Genomic DNA, 17,471 nt, shown 5'->3' on the forward strand with positions numbered 1-17,471 from the left:
CGAAAGGACGAGCCCTGGGCTCTAATGATTGGATTGAGCAGTGCAGAGGTCGTTGGTAGTCTTAGAGGGAGAAGTTCGTGGAGTGGTGGGGGCCAGAGCCAGTGGGTTTAAGAGAGAAAAGGAAAAGAAGAATTTGCGATATCGAGTATGTTGTGTGTATGCTTGTTTGTGGAATTATTTCTACAGTAGTTGTTTTAAAGTCCCTCTGGGCTGATTGTCATATTTGTTTCCTTCTTGATATTGGCTTGTGTTGATTTTCTCCTCCCACGGGAATTGACGCTTTTCTGGTTCTTCCTATGCTGAATAAGTTTGGGGTGTGCCCTCCCCATTTAGGATATCGTGCAAGGAGACTTTCCATTGTATTGAAATCTGCTCATTTTGGTCCTGGTTTAAATCCAGTCTTGCTTCCTAATCCCCCTGCTCCAGTTTACTTTTCAGAGTGGTCAGAGAGCTTCTGCAGTTACTCTTTCCAGCCTTCCTAGTTGCTCTTTCTAGGAGAGGCAGGAGGGAATGTGCTTCGTCTTCCTTACCTAGATCTGGGACCCTTCGCTTTGCAAATTGCTTCCATTTGCCCAGGTAGTGATCTCCAGTTCCACCGAGGCCAGTGATGCCCGCACGACTGTGTCTCTTGATCACTTACCACTCCCAGGCCTTGCAGGAGATTTCCTGCTAAGTACTGCACGCATTTGGTTCATGGGTCCTTCCTTTGGTGCCTCTCTCAGGTAGACAGAATGACCCTTAGGTATACCTTAGTAGCCCATTCGTTCATATGTGTACAATTGAAGTGTTGTCTTGTCTTGAATATGTTAACTGTGCCTATTAATTAATTTGAGTAGAATAGTGTTTCTTTCGTATTTTTAATGAGCCTTTGCGCAGTGGAATTTTCTATGGATATTATTTACAGTGTAGAACAGAATGGTGGTTAAGAGGATGGGTGTTGGATAGGTCTTGCTTTGAACCTCAGATTCGATTCTTATTCCCTGCATGTTGACCAGGTTCCTTAAGCTCTAAATCTGTTTTCTTATCTGTTAAGTGGAGATTATCATAACTCTTTGACAAATGTGACAGAACATAGTTCTTAGTACATGGCTAGTTAGGGAAGAATCAGCCTGAGGTTCAGCAAATACAGTTCCCAGTGATGTAGTTATTTCTGTTGTGGGGATTTAAAAGCTAATCTTATTCCCTGATGAGTTTGACCAGCGTATCTAAGAAGTGCAAGCAGTTGGTATTCACCGTGTACTCTGCATGTAGAACGGGCGATTTATTGTTGTTGTTGTTGTTCCTAATACCGGTTTTTCAGCAATTAGTAATATTGCCTCTTCATTTCCCTAATGTATTCACATCATCAGTAGCTTACTACCGGTTGGACCGCAGACCCTGTACCATGCGCTGGCACACAGATGAATGGGATGCAGTGACCTATGACCTATGAGCTGCTCCACTGTCTAGTATTAGAATGTGTTTGACTAGAAAATTATTTTGAAGCGTAAAGAAGCTTTTGTTTGCCCAGATAACTTTCATAATCATGTTTGCATTCTTTATACATCTTTGGTTTTTCAGAAAGTTTCTTCTGACCTGTGTTCTTCCGAGTACAGGTTACTACGGCTTGCCTGAGTGCAGAAACCTTTGGTACACTGAGCTTAGAGGAAGGGACACCTGTGTGAAGTGGTTATATATTTTGGACGTTAGAGACCTTCACAGATAATTTAAATGGTTAGAATGTTGTGCATTGAGAAACAGTGGTTTTGGGCTTTATTTGGCAGTTAGCATCAAGCGGACCATTTCCTGCCAGGGGCTCAGCCTGCATGGTTAATTCAAGCCAGATATCTTCTAATATGTCAGTATGTCATGTTGACTGTTACTCAGCTTCAGAAAGAATCTTTCTGTCATGTTTGCTTTGGAAAGCCCAAATCATGTCCATTGTTTTCACAGTAATAATATCTGGGTAACTTGGGAAGCCAGAATAGCATCGTGATTCTAAGGTAAGCTGGTGTTTGAATGCCTGATCTCTCTCTCCCTTGTCTGCTGTGTGACCTTGGAAAATGTCTTAAGTTTTTTTGGACTTTGTTTTCTCACATGCAAAATGGAACAAGAGTAGTAATCAGTTAGGGCTGTGAGGATTCCAGAGCTGGTGCTTGTAAAGCACTTGGGAGAGACTGCTATGACACCACACCCTCCGCAGATGGCAGGTTGTCACTGTTGTCCGGGTGAGTGAGAGGTGGGTGTCAGGGACTGTCCAGGTTGGACTGTGCACTGAAACGAGACGATTAGAAGCAAAGTGATCGTGTGGAGTATGTTACCTGTTCAGGAAGCATAGATTCAGAGTGTGTTGTGACTGGTGGGAAATTCTCATTTGCATGTTAGGGGGAAGAGAGTTCAGAGTAGCCTGAGGACCCCGTGTACGTATAAATGTCCCCACTTATGCCAGAAACGTAGAGAGTGTCCATCTTACAAATACCTTCAAGGAGCTGGCAATTTATTTCATTGTATAATGAGCCAAGTTTAATTTTTCTTTGTCTGGAGCAAAAGAATTTAAGCATTTTATTATAGGATTGGGGAAATACCTAGTTTTCTGCCCTAGTTGAACTAGTTCAAATTGTTATGCTTGTATTTTAGTAGTTCCATGCTGGACGTGGCCCTAAGCTGCCCGCAGTTCAAATGGCAGACATCCAGCAGGTCCAGTGTTGATAAATGCGGTGTTGCTATCTGCTTGAATTCTCCTTAAAATAGAAACTAGAGTGAGGAGCAATTATAAGGCCCTCAAAGCCAGTGTATACGCTCATTTATTCATCATTAGGTCATTCACGCATCAAGTGCATGTGTTCTGATCGTGTGTTTTAGGTGTTCGGTCCAGTGCGCGCTGTTGGTTATAGAGTGGCGAACAGAAACCAGACGTGGGGAGTAACTGGGCTGTCTTGTGTTTGCGGTTAGTGAGGAGAATAAAGCCAGTTCCAGCGGACTCGCAAGATTTCCCTGAATGACATTTTCAGGTTTATACTCCTAACAGACAAGAGGCAATAAACGAACAAACAAACAACGACAGTAGAAAAAGAGGGCTTTTAAAGAGCAAATGTTACCTGCTGCAGGCACTGGGGCTTTTTGACCTTCACTTTGGTTTTATTTAATAGTGCTTTAAATATTTGTCTGGGATGGCGGTGCTGAGGCTGCGGAACTTAGGCTGTCGTTGTCCCCAGAATCTTGCTGTTTGGGTGGAGGAAGACACTGACAGGCCCGATTTAACATCCGCTCTAGTTTGTTGTACAGGAAGCTGCACCACCGCAGAGTCCTGCGTCTCTCTCGTCTATTGCCTTGTGTCCTGGGGCCTGGGGCCGTGCGTGGCATTTGTCAGCCACTCCACAGATACTGGTGTCATGTGAAGGCGTGCTGAGGGGGACAGGAGAGAGGTGTCTCACCTGGGGGAAGGGCACGGCTCCCACCGCACATGCGTCCAGGTCATCCCGGGGAAGAAGGTCCAGGTGGAGGAGGTGTCGAGGAGGGCACAGGTTGTTCTGTACACCGAAAATGGCTTAATGTTGCTGCTTTGTAGGATTCACGGGAGATAGCATGACAGTCAGACTGGGCTTGATCATTCAGGGACCGACAGGTCATATCAAGGAGTTGGGATTTCCTCTTCTTCAAAAGGAGTAATTCTAAAGTACTAGAAACCAGGTGTCCTGATACCCAAGCCGGCACTCTTTTCATATTACACAATGCGTACAATGTCAAGCAAGTGTCATCAGGTCTTGGGTTCCATATCCATTAGTGATAGCCGGACTATTAAAGTTCTGTAAGCCCCTGGTGAACTTTTCATCTTTTGGGGAGAGTGAGGATATAGGAGAAATATTTGTTTTCTCAGGTGTGAAAAAAAGTTGAAACTCTTTAAAGGCAAGCAAGGTCCATATGTCTTTGAATTCTAGTTCTCCGGAAGGATAGCAGGTATGTGTAGTAGATACTCAGTACCCGAATAAATGCAAAAAAATACAAAAACCCTTTGCTTTTGTGTATACTCTTGTAGCAGGCGTTGTACTGGACTCTGCAGGGTGATAACTGGATGAGAAATGATCCTCTCCAAAAGGTCTTTACAGCCGAGGAGGGGAGACAGAGAAGTCAGTCAGTGATGATGGTACAGTGGGTAAGTCCTGTGATAGAGGTGCGCCCAGGGCATTATGACAGGTACTCATCTTTCTTCAGTCCCCCACATTCTTTTTTTTTCTTTTTTAAAGATTTTATTTATTTATTCGACAGAGATAGAGACAGCCAGCGAGAGAGGGAACACAAGCAGGGGGAGTGGGAGAGGAAGAAGCAGGCTCCCAGCGGAGGAGCCTGATGTGGGGCTCGATCCCATAATGCCGGGATCACGCCCTGAGCTGAAGGCAGACACTTAACCACTGTGCCACCCAGGTGCCCCATCAGTCCCCCACATTCTTAACCCTTTTTATACCTATTGTAATTTACCCCCTACCCCAGACCTATTTTCCCCATACCTTCCAGTAGCCTCTTAGTAATTTTTCTTCATGGTCATACAGACTCATCTCTTCTTCACATTTGATTTCTGGCAGACAATTTCCTGGAGATCTCCGTTCTCTTCTTTTCCGAGCTGCTTGCTCCTTCGGTCTTTTATTGTGTTGTCCCTGGATGTTCCTTTGTTCTCATCGTTTGGCTTTTGTCCAGAGTTGGATTTTATGTTTGTGGCAACTCTTGTCTTTGTCTTTCTTCACTGACTTCTTCCTTTTGGTGGCGTTAATTACTTTAAAAAGATAGTACAGTGTTTTTGGACAAGTTGAAGACAGCCTTCAGCATTCCCTCCTCTTGAGCAACACTGCTCCGGCTTGGACTTGTTTCTCTCTCTCCTGGTGCACAGCCACCATTCTGGAATCTCCCTTCATCGTCGTCCTGGGGATTCCCTTATCCCTTCTGATGGAAGCTCATGCCTTGCTCATTTTTTGTTGATGCTCGTGTTTTGGTGGAAGACTTTCTCCAGGGGCTTTCTGACATAGGATGCTTAGGAGGCAAACCTTTTGGGACCATGCATGATTGAAACTTGATTGATGGTTTCGCTGGGTATAGAGTTCTGTATTGGAATTCATTTTTGTTCATAAATTCAAAGATTGCTCCATTGCCTTCTTGTTTTCATGTTACTGTTTTAGAATTCAGAAGCTATTCTCATTTTTCCTTCGTATGTAACTTGTTTCCCCTCCCATCTTTAGAAGCTTGTAGGAGTTTTACAATTTGTCCAAGTCTTTTGGAATATCGTGATGGTGTACCTTGTGTGGTCGGTTTTCATCCACGGTGCTGCATATTCAGCGGGTCCCTTCATTCTGGTAACTGGGAGTTTTCAGTTCTGGGAATACTCTTTGGCATTACTGTGCTGAGGTTTTCTCTCTTGCTTTTCCTTATTTTGTTTTTCTGGAAGTCTTATTATCCGGAACTTGGCTGTCCTGGGCAAAGGTTGTAATTATCTTAATACCTTTTTCTTCTTCTTCTTCTTCCTTCCTTTGCTCCTCCTTTTCTGCCTTTTTTTTTGGGGGGGGGGCTTTTTTATTCTCTGTTCAGGGAGAACAGAGAGAAACTTTTCTTTAGTTTATTATTTCTGATTTCAGAAAGGTTCTTTAGATTTCCAAGGGCTCTTTTTCTATTTTTCTAGAAGAACATCCTGTTTTTCTTTATTGATTGCAGTGTTGTCTTATCTCTATATTATTGATAGTTTGTATAGTCTCTGTTTCTTTTAGGTTGTTTCGTTCCTTCTCCTGTCTGACGTGGTGGGGCCCTTTGACTTTTACATCAGGGTATTCTGGGTGGGCCATGTGTTGGGGGTCCCCAGGGTTAGTATCTTTAGATCTGTCTTTTGGAGCTGATCAGATTCCCCAGAAATATTCTCCAGTCCCTTTCCGGCACAATTCTGACTTCAGAATCTGGAAGCCAGCGGTGTGCGTGTGTGGTCTGTTGTAGGAGAGCTGGAGAATTCACTGTTCACTGTATATACGGTCATTAAGTCCAGCTCTGTTCAGTGCAGCTGGGCAGGGTGACTTCAGTCCATAGATGCCTCTACTTTTCTGGGGAATGCCCCCTCCCATCTTCTTTCAGAGTGAGGGGGCGTCACGTTGTGCCTGGTGTTGAGGTTCTGGTTTCAGCTTCCATGGCCTTCCCCGGCTCCTCTGTATTTGGGGCTATGCCTTCTTTACCCCCGTTCTGTCTACACTGCTGCTGCCACTTCTGGTCTTCTAGGACACTGCTGTGCATGTGGAAGTGGTTCCCGTGTGTTCCACTGCTGAATTGGGACCTGGCTTTCTTGGGCCTGCTGCCTCATTTACTCTACTTCAGTCTTTTATAGTTTCTGTCTCCTCCAGGTTTCTTCTTTTTACTTTTTTGTTTGGGTCTCAATCTTCCATGTTAGAAGATTTCCTCAGTACTTCAAAAATCTTGGCTTTTTTCTCCTTTCAGTTCTCCCTGTGCTGTTTCAAACATTTTTTAAAAAGATTTTATTTATTTACTTATTTGAGGGAGTGAGTGTTTGCACAGGAGAGAGAGCAGAGAGCACAAACGGGGAGGGGCAGAGGGAGAGGGAGTAGCAGACTCCCTGTTGAGCAGGGAGCCTGACCTGGGGCTCCATCCCTGGACCCTGGGATCATGACCTGAGCTGAAGGCAGATGCTTAACAGACTGAGCCACCCAGGCGCCCCTGTTTAGAACATTTTTAAAAAATATCTCTTTAGTATAGTTTTGATGGAAGGCAGTGGAATAGATGTCTATACTCTGTCATTGCATCGTGCACTTATTAGCCAACCACACCGTTAATTTATGATTTTTGATATGTTTGAATAGTTTCCAGTTGCTTCACATGTATTTCTTTTCTTTTTTTTTTTTTTTTTAAGATTTTATTTATTTATTTGACAGAGAGAGATACCAGTGAGAGAGGAAACACAGGCAGGGGGAGTGGGAGAGGAAGAAGCAGGCTCCCAGCGTAGGAGCCTGATGTGGGGCTCGATCCCAGGACTGTGGGATCATGCCCTGAGCCGAAGGCACACGCTTAACGACTGAGCCACCCAGGCGCTCCTTCCTGTGTGTTTCTTAAGTAGAAATAGGTTTGAAGACAGGGACGTGGTGCCCTCTTCTCACCCCTCATCCCAGGCGTTGCCCAGTAGGCTTGCATGGGAGGTGATGGAACTGGCTGAGGGGTGAGTTCAGTAGAGCTTCAAGAAGTGAAAGGAAGGGGGTTTTAATGCGCATGTTGTCTCTCCTTGTCAGGTTCTCTGAGGACTATGGAAAGAGGAAAGAGAAACCGGGAGCATTTCCTTTAAACCCACGTTTGATTTCTTCACAGAGTTATCGTGGCCTTCAGAACTGTGAGTATAATTCTCTTGCTACATTTGTGTTTTGGTTTTTCCTTTTGTTTTGATTTTTCTTTCATCTGTCTTAAGGTTTCTTTGACATATACTAGAAACAAATAAAAGCTAGTTGATTTTGCAGAGTAGGTGAGGGAAGAAATATTAGTTGTTTAGTGCCTTTTATGTGTGGAGAGAGGCAGGCAGGATGACAGTCCTGTCCCTGATAGTTGTGACAGTAGCAGCATGTGCCCTAGAAGAGTGCCCCAACAGGGTCAGCACTGGGCCATCCAGCTCCTAGGTGAGTCTCTGGCAGTAATCCCCTGAATGAGGCTGCCCTTTGCCCCTGTTTCACATTTGCATAACTGAAACAGAGGTTAAAGGTTACTAAGTTAGTAAACAGCAAAGCTGGGATTCAGACTCAGTCTGGCTTTGGAGCCTGTGCTTTTTACTCGTGTTTTATTCTTACGGGCTCTGGATTCAGATGTTGGCTTGGCTGCTTACTTACTAACTTCACTAACTACCGAAACGTAGCTCTCTCTCCATGCCAACTCTTCACTGACTACTTAAACCTAGCCCTTTCCTCTGACAAAGGGTGCTCTCCCAGGGTTGTGGTGAAGATGCCATAAGAAATGTGAAATGTGCTCAGCATTCACAAATGTTAGCAATTGCTATTCGGTGGCAGTTCCCCCACTTTAATGAGAGGAAAACTAAGCCCCAGAGATTGGGTTATTTGTGATTTGTTAATTTGTAACCTTGGCACTTGTGCTGCACTCCACAGTTGGGAGGTTATAGAGTTGAGATTCTATTCCAGTTTGTCTTATTTCCAAAGACTGCTCTTTCTGGTAGGCCTAGTGGTAAATCGAGGACAGATCGTTGATAGAAGATTCATCAATCTGTCTTGTGGTATTAGCATTGGTAAGATTTTCGCAATACATTGCTTTGGTGTAAAAGCCCCATAAACTTAGACTTCATGGATTCAGAATTCAGAATCATTTATAATTACGTTGAATTTGACTTTGGCAAGTGTGTTTGTCTTAGATGTCCAAGGGGCAGGACCCTGGATTGTTTTTCCATTTCCTTCTGGGGGTCAGTTCACTTTCCTCCTTTGTTCTCCTTTCTCCCCCAAACCCACTTTTGTTTCTGCCAGGATTAGGTATTAGGGAAGGGAAGGAAAATTGTGTCACGAAGTTTCAGTTTCCAAGTAAGGCGTGGAAGTCTTGCTCCTTTTCTCTGATTCCTTCTACCCTTTCTTGGCTACGAGAGGCACCTGTTCTGTGTGCTGTGCCAGGTGTGACTCTGCTGTCTTTTGGAGAAGGCCATGCCCAGCTGTTTACATCCCTTGTCTCCTCCCCGCCCTCCCTGCACATTTCGATGTTTCTTCCTGTACCAGTGGGCTATATTTATTGGGTACAAGTCTGTTTCTACACCTTTAAGGGCAAAGATTTTGTTATTTCGTTTCTGCATGTTTTCTGCTTGACCCATGGGTAGTTTTCACTAAATGCTGGATGAAGTAGTGTTTAATGCTTGCCACAAAATAAGTTCTCTTTTCTTAGTGGATCCAAACAAGAGGGAGAATATCAAGTATAACTTTTCATCAGCATTAGCTATTAAAAATCGTTCGTCATGGTAGAGCCCAAGACAGTTTCATATTTAGCAGAAGTTACACAAAATTTTTCTTCTTAATGTGATGTGCAGCGGAACAAAGGCCTGACAGGGAACTGAGAGCCCGTTCTTGGCTCACTGGAACTTTGAGCACCGGGATATAATCTGCTGCTTCTAGTTTGGCCCTCCCCTCCCCTTCCCCCCTGTTTGAAAATATGTAAACCCAGGAAAATAACCTTATGACCAGTGTTTCTATAATTGTTTCCCCCAATTCTGGACAACTGGTGAGGCCACACGAGTAAGCCTGGCTTTGTACAGCATCGACTTAATGGTGTTCCTCTGAGATCCGGGTTCCTTGATGTACCTGAGGGCCCTGGTCCACTTGAGCCCCAGCAGGACAGATCAGGGTCTTGGTTCTTGATTTGTTTTGGGGTGTTGCATTCTTAAGGCAGAACTTGGGATGGAGGTGTTTTACAATCAGAATTCTAGGAAAGCAAAGCAAAGTTTTGGAGGAGTTGAATTGCTGAAATATGTATGGAGATTATTTTCAGAGTTAATGGGGTGTGGGGAGGCAGTAGACAGAAAGGAAGGTTGCCCGGAGACCCATCTGAAAACCCCCATTTGGAGAATAAAGATGGCTTATTTAGCGTCAGGGCAGCTGAGAACAATTGACAGAGATTGGGCTGTGAGATTCTGGGGCTGTTTGTCCAAACAAAGAGTCGCTAGGGTAAGGCGGTGCTTGCTGTCGGCTCCGGAGGGCAGCTGTCCCTCCCTCAGTGTTGAGCCCTGAGATTCGGCTGAGGTGTGAAAGGCTAGTGTGTTGGGAATAGACACTGGTGGTGGGGGTTGGAGGGTGGGGGAGAGTAGAGGACAACCAGGAGATTGTCGGCACGCTGTTCAGGGAACCAGGTGAGCAGCAGCGGAGGCTGGGATTGGAGCAGGAAAACTGGAGGTGGTGAGAAGCAGTTGGGCCTTGGATGTATTTCAAAGGCAGAACCAGTAGGATTTGCTGACAGATTGGATAAGGGGTGTGAGGACAAAGGGAGGAGTTGAGTTGACTAGAAGGCTCTTGGCCTGGGCAACTAGATGGGGGGAAGGCTGTGGGTGGAACTTGGTTTAGAGGGCCAGATGGGGAGCTCACTGTAGGCATTTTAAGTTTGTGATTCTGTTAGGGATCCAAGTAGAGATGTCATGTAGGCAGTTGTAAATAGGCATTTGGAGCTTGGAAGAGAAGTCTGAGCTGGAAGTGGCCATGAAAACGCAGTGACACTCTGTGGTCACCGAGGGAGTGAGCACAGAGAAGACAAGCAAGCCTGAGCCTCGGGTCACTCTGCCATCGAGTGCTCAAGGACGAACATGAGCAGTGTTTGGCACAGAGCAGGTGTGAAGAAGACCACAAGCACTGGCACCATGGGAAGAAGGGAAGAAGTGTCCAGGAGGAGGATGTGATCAACTCTCTGAAGTGTCAGGAAAGGTCATGATGAGGACTGAGGTTTGGCCTTCGGGTTTGGCGACTTGGAGGACACTCTGGCAAGTGCTCGGCGCCGTGTGGGGGCGTGGTCAGAATGAAAGCCCGCCTGGACGGTGGTGTGAAGGGGGAGAGGGTAGTGAGACAGATTGCATCTGGGTGACTTAGGTCCAGGGTGTACGGTCATCCTCACACTTACTCACCGTCTGGGTGCTGAGCAACGCAGCCGGGTCCCTGAGGTCCGTGGTGGTGTCTTCATGTCACGGGCGGGGAAAGGTCAGGTTCAGAGCTTACAGTAGCTTTCTCAAGAGTACGGAGCCGGCAGGCTGACGCCAGGTCTCAGGCCATGCACGCTGTCCTCAGCTGCCCTGTGTCCTGAGGGTGGAGAGACACTGTTGAAGGGGGAAAGGGGTAGCGTGGTTGAAAAGTTGTAGGAAAACACTTATGTCCTGCTGGAAGTGCTTCTGTTTAGGATTCTTTCTTTTTCTTACTTAGAAATTTCACTTCTATCAGAGGGTGGTACGTGCATGTGTTCAAAAGTAAAACAGTGTTGAATGGTTCATGCAGAACCCAGCGGGCTCCTGTCCTGCCTCCACCATCCGCCTCCCAGAGCTGCCTGGAATCCTGCTTATCTGTTTCTTGTAGCATTTCTGTCCACGGTTCCCAGCAATATCTATGTAGAGGCAGGGCCATCGATGCGTCACTTTTAGAAAAAGTTACATTTTGAACTCCCATCTTCCCCCACATAGTTGTAGCACAATTTTTGTTTAGAGCCATAATTTGGCGAACTGTTTTGACTTTGTTAATGTTGCTCACTATTGAGCTGGTGAATGTAGCATGATTATATTCCCTTTTAGTTCCACTTTTTGTTTTCCTGTTTTCTTGAGCTTAACAGTTGCCACTTTTTTTTTTTTTTTCTGTTTGCTTGATATTCTTAAGAGTTCTCACTCTCCCTGACAGTAAGGCCTCTTAATAAAATTTGCCATCTGCTCATGTGTATTCCTTCTGTCTTCACCCCCAGGGACATCTGTTTTCTTGCGTGCTGGACAGGTTACTCTCCCATAGTAGCAGGGTTGAGGTGCGTAGGGCAGATCCTGCAGGAGCAGGCGAGACCAGGTAGAGAATCCTGATGGGGAAGACAGTGATGGGGAGCTCAGAGGGAGGGGGACGGTGTCCTCCTGAGGGAGCAGGTCCGGGCATGGTGAGTGGGGCTCGCGGTAGTTGGGGAAAGGCATTCCAGGTGGAGAAGGTGAGAAAAAGCAGAGCGGGAAGAGACCAGTTACTTTTTGTTAACCTACAAAGCCTGTATTGTGGCGCCTCGCTAGGTGGTACATGTTAACTTAGTTAGTGACTCTTCCTTTAAGACCTTTAAATAGATTTCCATGGAAAATGTGACATTCAGATCGTTAAACATCTGTCATAAATTTTTTATTTTTTGAAAGATTTTATTTTTTAAGTAATCTGTACAGCCAGTGTGGGGCTCAAACTTACAACCCCGAGGTCAGGAGTCGTACACTCTACTGACTGAGCCAGCCAGGGGCCCCCGTCATAAATTTTAATATTTTCTTAAAACCTGCGCATAGGATATATCAAGACACTTAAATCCAAGAGATCATCTTAAACTGTTGATTCCATGTATTCATGGAAAAATCTTTATGGACTATCCCGTCACTGAGGCGGCCCAGCCAGTCATCGTGCAGGCGTGACCAGTGCAGCCCCCCGCTGCGGTCGTCAGGCGGGAGCAGGATGAGCGACCACAGGACGTTTCAGAGGCTGCTCTGTGTCTAGCTGGATGCGCAGGATGGTGTGCAGGGAGGCCGCGGTGTCGCGGAGGCGGGCAAGCGCAGCCCTGTCTCCGTGGCCCAGTTAGGGAGGCCCGTCGCGAACTCGGGAACGAGTTGGTGCAGAACCAAGAGTGAGTGGATTGGCTTCTTTTGAAAAGAAGCATCGCGCAGTTTGAAATGCTGAGGCAGGATTATAGGAAATAAAGTCCGTAAGTGCCTTTCAGGACTGCCAACTCCAGGGCACCTTTTACGTAAATGTGCTGCACCTTTTATGTGGGTGCCTGGCTATTCTCATGGACGGTCAGGAGCCTGTGTTTAGTTCAGTGGGTCCGCCGTGTCCAAATGTTACCTGCTTCCTGAAGCTTCTGCTTTATGCTCCAGGCTTTGCGCAGGACACCCTTTATCTTGCCAATAGTAGTTACATTTGTGATTCAGGAATTCTACGTGAGGGAAGTCGTCAGAATTGTGATACCTGCCGTTTATGTGTGTCATTCATCGTGTGTTTTGAGTTGTGTGTAGTGTTTATAATAACAAGGTAGTGATTACTGCCCCCACGCTGCAGAGGAGAGCCCGGAGCCAGATACCAGTCAGCCCGAGGCTCCACGTGGTGGTGGCAGGCTCTCCTGTTCCTTGACATGAAAGCTTAGCCCTTGCTCTGAAGTGCACGTGGTGCTCCTGTGTGCGGGCTCTGCCTGTGATAGAGAGGGGGAGGGCTGCCGCCCACTGAGCGGTCTGCAGACCCTCAGTATTGTCACGTGCCAGCCGTGCTTCCGCCACGTCGGGATGCGTTGTCACTAGTGTTGCCAACCATTGCACGTGGTTCCCCGTCATTGGTGTTTCTGCTCATACTGAAGAAAGATTATGGATTCATCCCATACTTGTAAAAATGGGAAAATAGGTCTGTTTCTGACCCTAGTAGTAGGCAGGCAGCTTTTCCTGTGATTCTTACGCTCTGACTAAGGGGGAGAGAGGATGTTTCTTTCTTTCTACCTGCTTTGGCATATCGTTGCTATCTGCCAGGGGGGAGGGGCAAGTGGGGCGTTGGGAGTGGCGATGGCAAGGAAACATGTTAGATTTGTGTCTCCTGCTCATGAATTCTAAGTGCTTTAACAAAATAGACAAACTTTCCATCATTTCTTCTTTGATAAACTGTCTATTAAAAGGATAGGTGTCTCAGCAAAAAATTCAACTGGAAAAATGGTGAGAAGCTTTGAGTAGATACTTCATCCATTTCCTGTAGATAACAACATGCACACAAAAAGACTCTCCCCATCATCCCTCATTAGGGAAGTGCCCGTGACAGCCGCAGTGGGTAGCGCTGCAGTCCTGTGAGAATGCCTCCCATTCCCACAAAACAAGGCAGCAGAAGGGGACAGTGCCCAGGTGCAGGGCTGTGGGACAGCTAGAACTACAACGTGCTTTGCTGGTGGGGATGCAAAGGGTTATAACCACTTTGAAAAAGTAGTGTGGCAGTTTCTTATAAACTTGAATATATGCTTCTCATACGATCCAGCAGTCCTACATGAAGGCCTTTACCCAAGAGACATGCAAATTTATCTCTACACAAAGGCCTGCATATGATTGCTTATAGCAGCTTTATTCCTATTTACCGAAGATGGAGAACAACTCGGAGGTCCGTCAGGTGGGAAATGCGTGAACAGGTTGCGGTGCACCTGTGCGGTGGGGCAGTCCTTGTACAGCAACACAGAGGTACTGACTGCTGACATCCTCAGCAAAACAGTAGCGCGTCCAGAGCGTTCTGTTACGGGCAAACACAGAGCTCTGTACAACTGTGGTTCCCCCCTGATAACATTCGGATAAAGGCAAAACTATGGGAACAGATTGGATCAGTGGTTGCCGGGGGCTGAGGCTAGGGGAGGAGAGGACTGAGTACAGGAGGGCGTGAGGGTGCTTCGTGGGTGATGGAAGTAGGCCATGTCTGCCCTGTGATGGTGGTCATACACTGCCTGTGTCAGTCAGAACCCAGCGAACAGTGTTTTACTGTATGTAAATTTTACCTCAATAAGCCAAACCCAAAAAAAGGTGGATGACTTATGTATATACACACGTAGGTATTACACACACACACAGGCACACACATTTATACCCACGCTTGAGCTCCCTTTTTCTTTCCAGTGGATTAAATTTAATTTTTCTGTATTAGGTATCCTGAAAGTTTAAATGAAATAGATTGTAGCACAGACACTTTGTGAAAACAGAGGATCTTGGAGTCTTTGGTTGATTTTTACATTCTTATTCACGACCTGAAGGCTTTATAATGTGGTTTGTTTTTGTATAACATGGTTATGTAGTATGGATGTCACGTAATTAGCATAAATAAAAGATGTTTTATCAGTTAAATTATTTTAAGATTCCTTCCATGTTGTTCAGGCTCTTGTAGCTGTGGAGAAAAATAGTTTTACTAGCTTTAAAAATTAATAAAAAATGTTTTCTTTGATTCATGACAAACTTAATTATACAGTCTTCAGCTCTGTCTTTAATCAGCTGTAATTGTAGGGTATGATTATATTTCAAACCGCTAGACCTAAGAATGTACACAGAAAATAATACAAGTTAGCTTCACCAAACGTAAGGCTTCATTGTAGTTGCGAGTCATGTCTCTTCACAGTATGTAAGAGGGTCGCTTGTTATTAGTATGTGGTGCTTTGCGATGCCCTGCAGAGCAGTTGTTCAGCATTTTTTCCTAATAAACCCTTCTTAGCAAAGCCACAACAGTGGGCAGGGAGGGGGATTAGAGTGGAAAGCTGTGTATTTACTTTTCATTTAAAAATCAAAATCTGACTATAGACAATAAGAAGGCCATTCATTTAAATGATGAGGTCTTCCTTATTTTGCGATCAGAGGATATTGCCGTGTGTGGTTATAACGGAATCTGATACAGTAAGATGCAGTGTAAGAGGCCCTTCCTGAGCTGCTTTATGTTTGCTTATCCCGTGCGCTGCTCTGGGGGCTGGGGGCTGGCTTCACTGTCTCTGGTAACCTTGTCCTCTGAATGGTCATCACGTAGTCAATATGCACTAACGGCCTCCGTGACCGTTGTGTTTGGGAACAGAAGGAGTAGGCTGTTCTGCCTTGCGTTTGTTCTCGTCTGACTGTCCCTGTGTTTTGCTGTGGGAATCTGTGCGCTGACTGGTTTTGAGGGTTTGGCCCCTGCTGGGATGCTTCTTACAACTGGCGACCTTTCCAGCTGCTGTCCGCCAGGTGGCTGTCCTGCTGCAGTTGTCACCGTGCCGCCGCAGGGGCGCTGTGTGGGTCCCAGTGTGAGTGGTGTGTGCCGCTGGACGGCCCGCCCGCGTGGGGGGATGTCTGCGAACAGCTTACAGTGTGACTCGCTGTTCCACTGAGAAGTTGTATTTGTAGAATAGAAGAAAAACGGATGTGGAGCATGAAGTTTGAAAAGTGTTTAACCGTGTTTGTTTTCTCTTGTGGTTCAAAAGGGTACTTAACGGGTCATCTTAAACAAAATGTACTAAAAGATATTAAACTCCTTTGGGGTTTTTCTGGATGACTCAGGATCCTCAGTACGAACACCTGTCATTTTCAGCGTGTGGTGGCCCCGCTTCTGCTATTTTCCTCAATATGAGGCTGTGTGGCGGGCAGCCTCTGAACACCCTTCTACCACCCTTTCTAATTTGCTACTCCTTGTTTTTGTTGTTGTTTGTTTTGTTTTAAAATGAAGCCTTGTGTGTTTTTATGGAAAAGTTGTAAGTAGTATAGGCAACTTCCAAATACCCTTCACCTAGATTGACCAGTTGTTAATATTTTGTGACATTGCCTGCATGGCCCCCTCCCCCCACCTCTGGATATAGAAGTACATGTCCCACCTCTGGATATAGAAGTACATGTGGCACATTTATTTTCACACACTGGAAGAGAGTAAGTTGCACACTTCACGCCCTTTACTCTTAGGTACTTCAGTAAGTATTTACCAAGAACAAGGACTTTTGGGGCGCCTGGGTGGCTCATCCATTAAGCGTGTGCCTTCGGCTCAGGTGATGATCCCAGGGTCTAGGGATCGAGCCCTGCATCGGGCTCTCTGCTCTGCTGGGAGCCTGCTTCTCCCCTCACACTCCCCCTGCTTGTGTTCTCTCTCTCGCTGTCTCTCTCTGTCAAATAAATAAATAAAATCTTAAAAAAAAAAAAAACAAACAAGGATTTTATTACATAGCCCAAAATAATCAGTATAGTTATCAAATTGGCAAATTTAACATGGGCCATTCTGTAGTTTACAGTCCATATTCACAGTTGCTCTGTTAATTACAGTAGTTTTCCCCCCATACAGGACCCAGTCTAGAATTACATGTAGTATTTATTGATGTTTCTATGGTCTTTTTAGTCTGGATATGTTTCTCAGCCTTTCTCCATCATGGAGACTGTTCTAATTGTTTTGTAGGTCTTTGTTCCGTTTGGGTTCCTGTGATGTTTTCTCATGATTAAACTCAGATTACGCATTTTGGGGGCCAGGCTATCAGAGAAGTGGTGCTGTGCCTTTCTCAGGGCATCGTATCATTTCTCATATCCATTATTCGTCTCAGGATGGCACATGTTCTGTTATTGGTGAGGTTAACATCTAGGAATTTGTGGGGCTGCAGATTCTTGGACCCTACTCCTGACCTGCTAAGTCAGAAACTTAGGGCTTGAGTCTATGTTTTTAACAAGCCCAAAAAATGATTTTGATGTATTCTAAAATTTGAGAATTACTGATCTCAGGTGATCAAGTTAGGGCGGCATCTGCCTAGTGTCTGCTCTCTAAAATTAGCGTTTATCCTTTGTAATGAATGAGGAAATCTGTAGGGAAATATTTGAGGCTCTGTGACCTTTTGAGCTTTTAAACTGATCGTTTGGCGCCCCACGGATGATTCTTGCTTGAACTAGTTATTACTAGGTAGTCGTGCAGTGGGGACGCTGTTCTTCTCACCTGTCAGCTGGCATTCTCCCTTAAGGAGAGTTTCCCCTCCTTTGTTGACTCACTCAGTTGTTCACCCAGTAGTACTTCACGGATTCTTGTTTGATTCAGGGGCTTATAGTCCTTAACTCTCATTCATTTTGATGCTGGAATGCCCCCTGATTTGGTTTTCCAAATCATCTCCTGTGTTGTTTTGACACGTCCCCATTCTTTTCTGAGCACGACCTTCCTTTTGGCACAGTAAGATACTCCCAGCATTTCCTGTAGTTTCTCTGCCCCTGTGGTGCAATCAGCTATTTCTCCAAGTATCCCTGGTTCCTTTTGGTGGGAGATGGAATTTAGAGGCCGGGATCTGAGTGGGAGGTG

General features: G+C 45.6%; 1 protein-coding gene across 1 annotated transcript in view; it reads left to right on the top strand.

The window, feature by feature from the left end:
• LOC123786486 (uncharacterized) overlaps positions 1-17,471 on the top strand; it is a 224,356-nt gene that overhangs the window by 18,230 nt on the left and 188,655 nt on the right. The window contains exon 2 of the mRNA XM_087860545.1: positions 7,245-7,342. Within this exon, the coding sequence (XP_087716671.1) occupies positions 7,245-7,342 (98 nt within the window). The remainder of the gene's footprint in view (positions 1-7,244; positions 7,343-17,471) is intronic.

Source organism: Ursus americanus, unplaced genomic scaffold, assembly GCF_024610735.1.
Source record: "Ursus americanus isolate L20-20 unplaced genomic scaffold, mUrsAme1.1.p SCAF_68, whole genome shotgun sequence".
NCBI lineage: Eukaryota > Metazoa > Chordata > Mammalia > Carnivora > Ursidae > Ursus > Ursus americanus.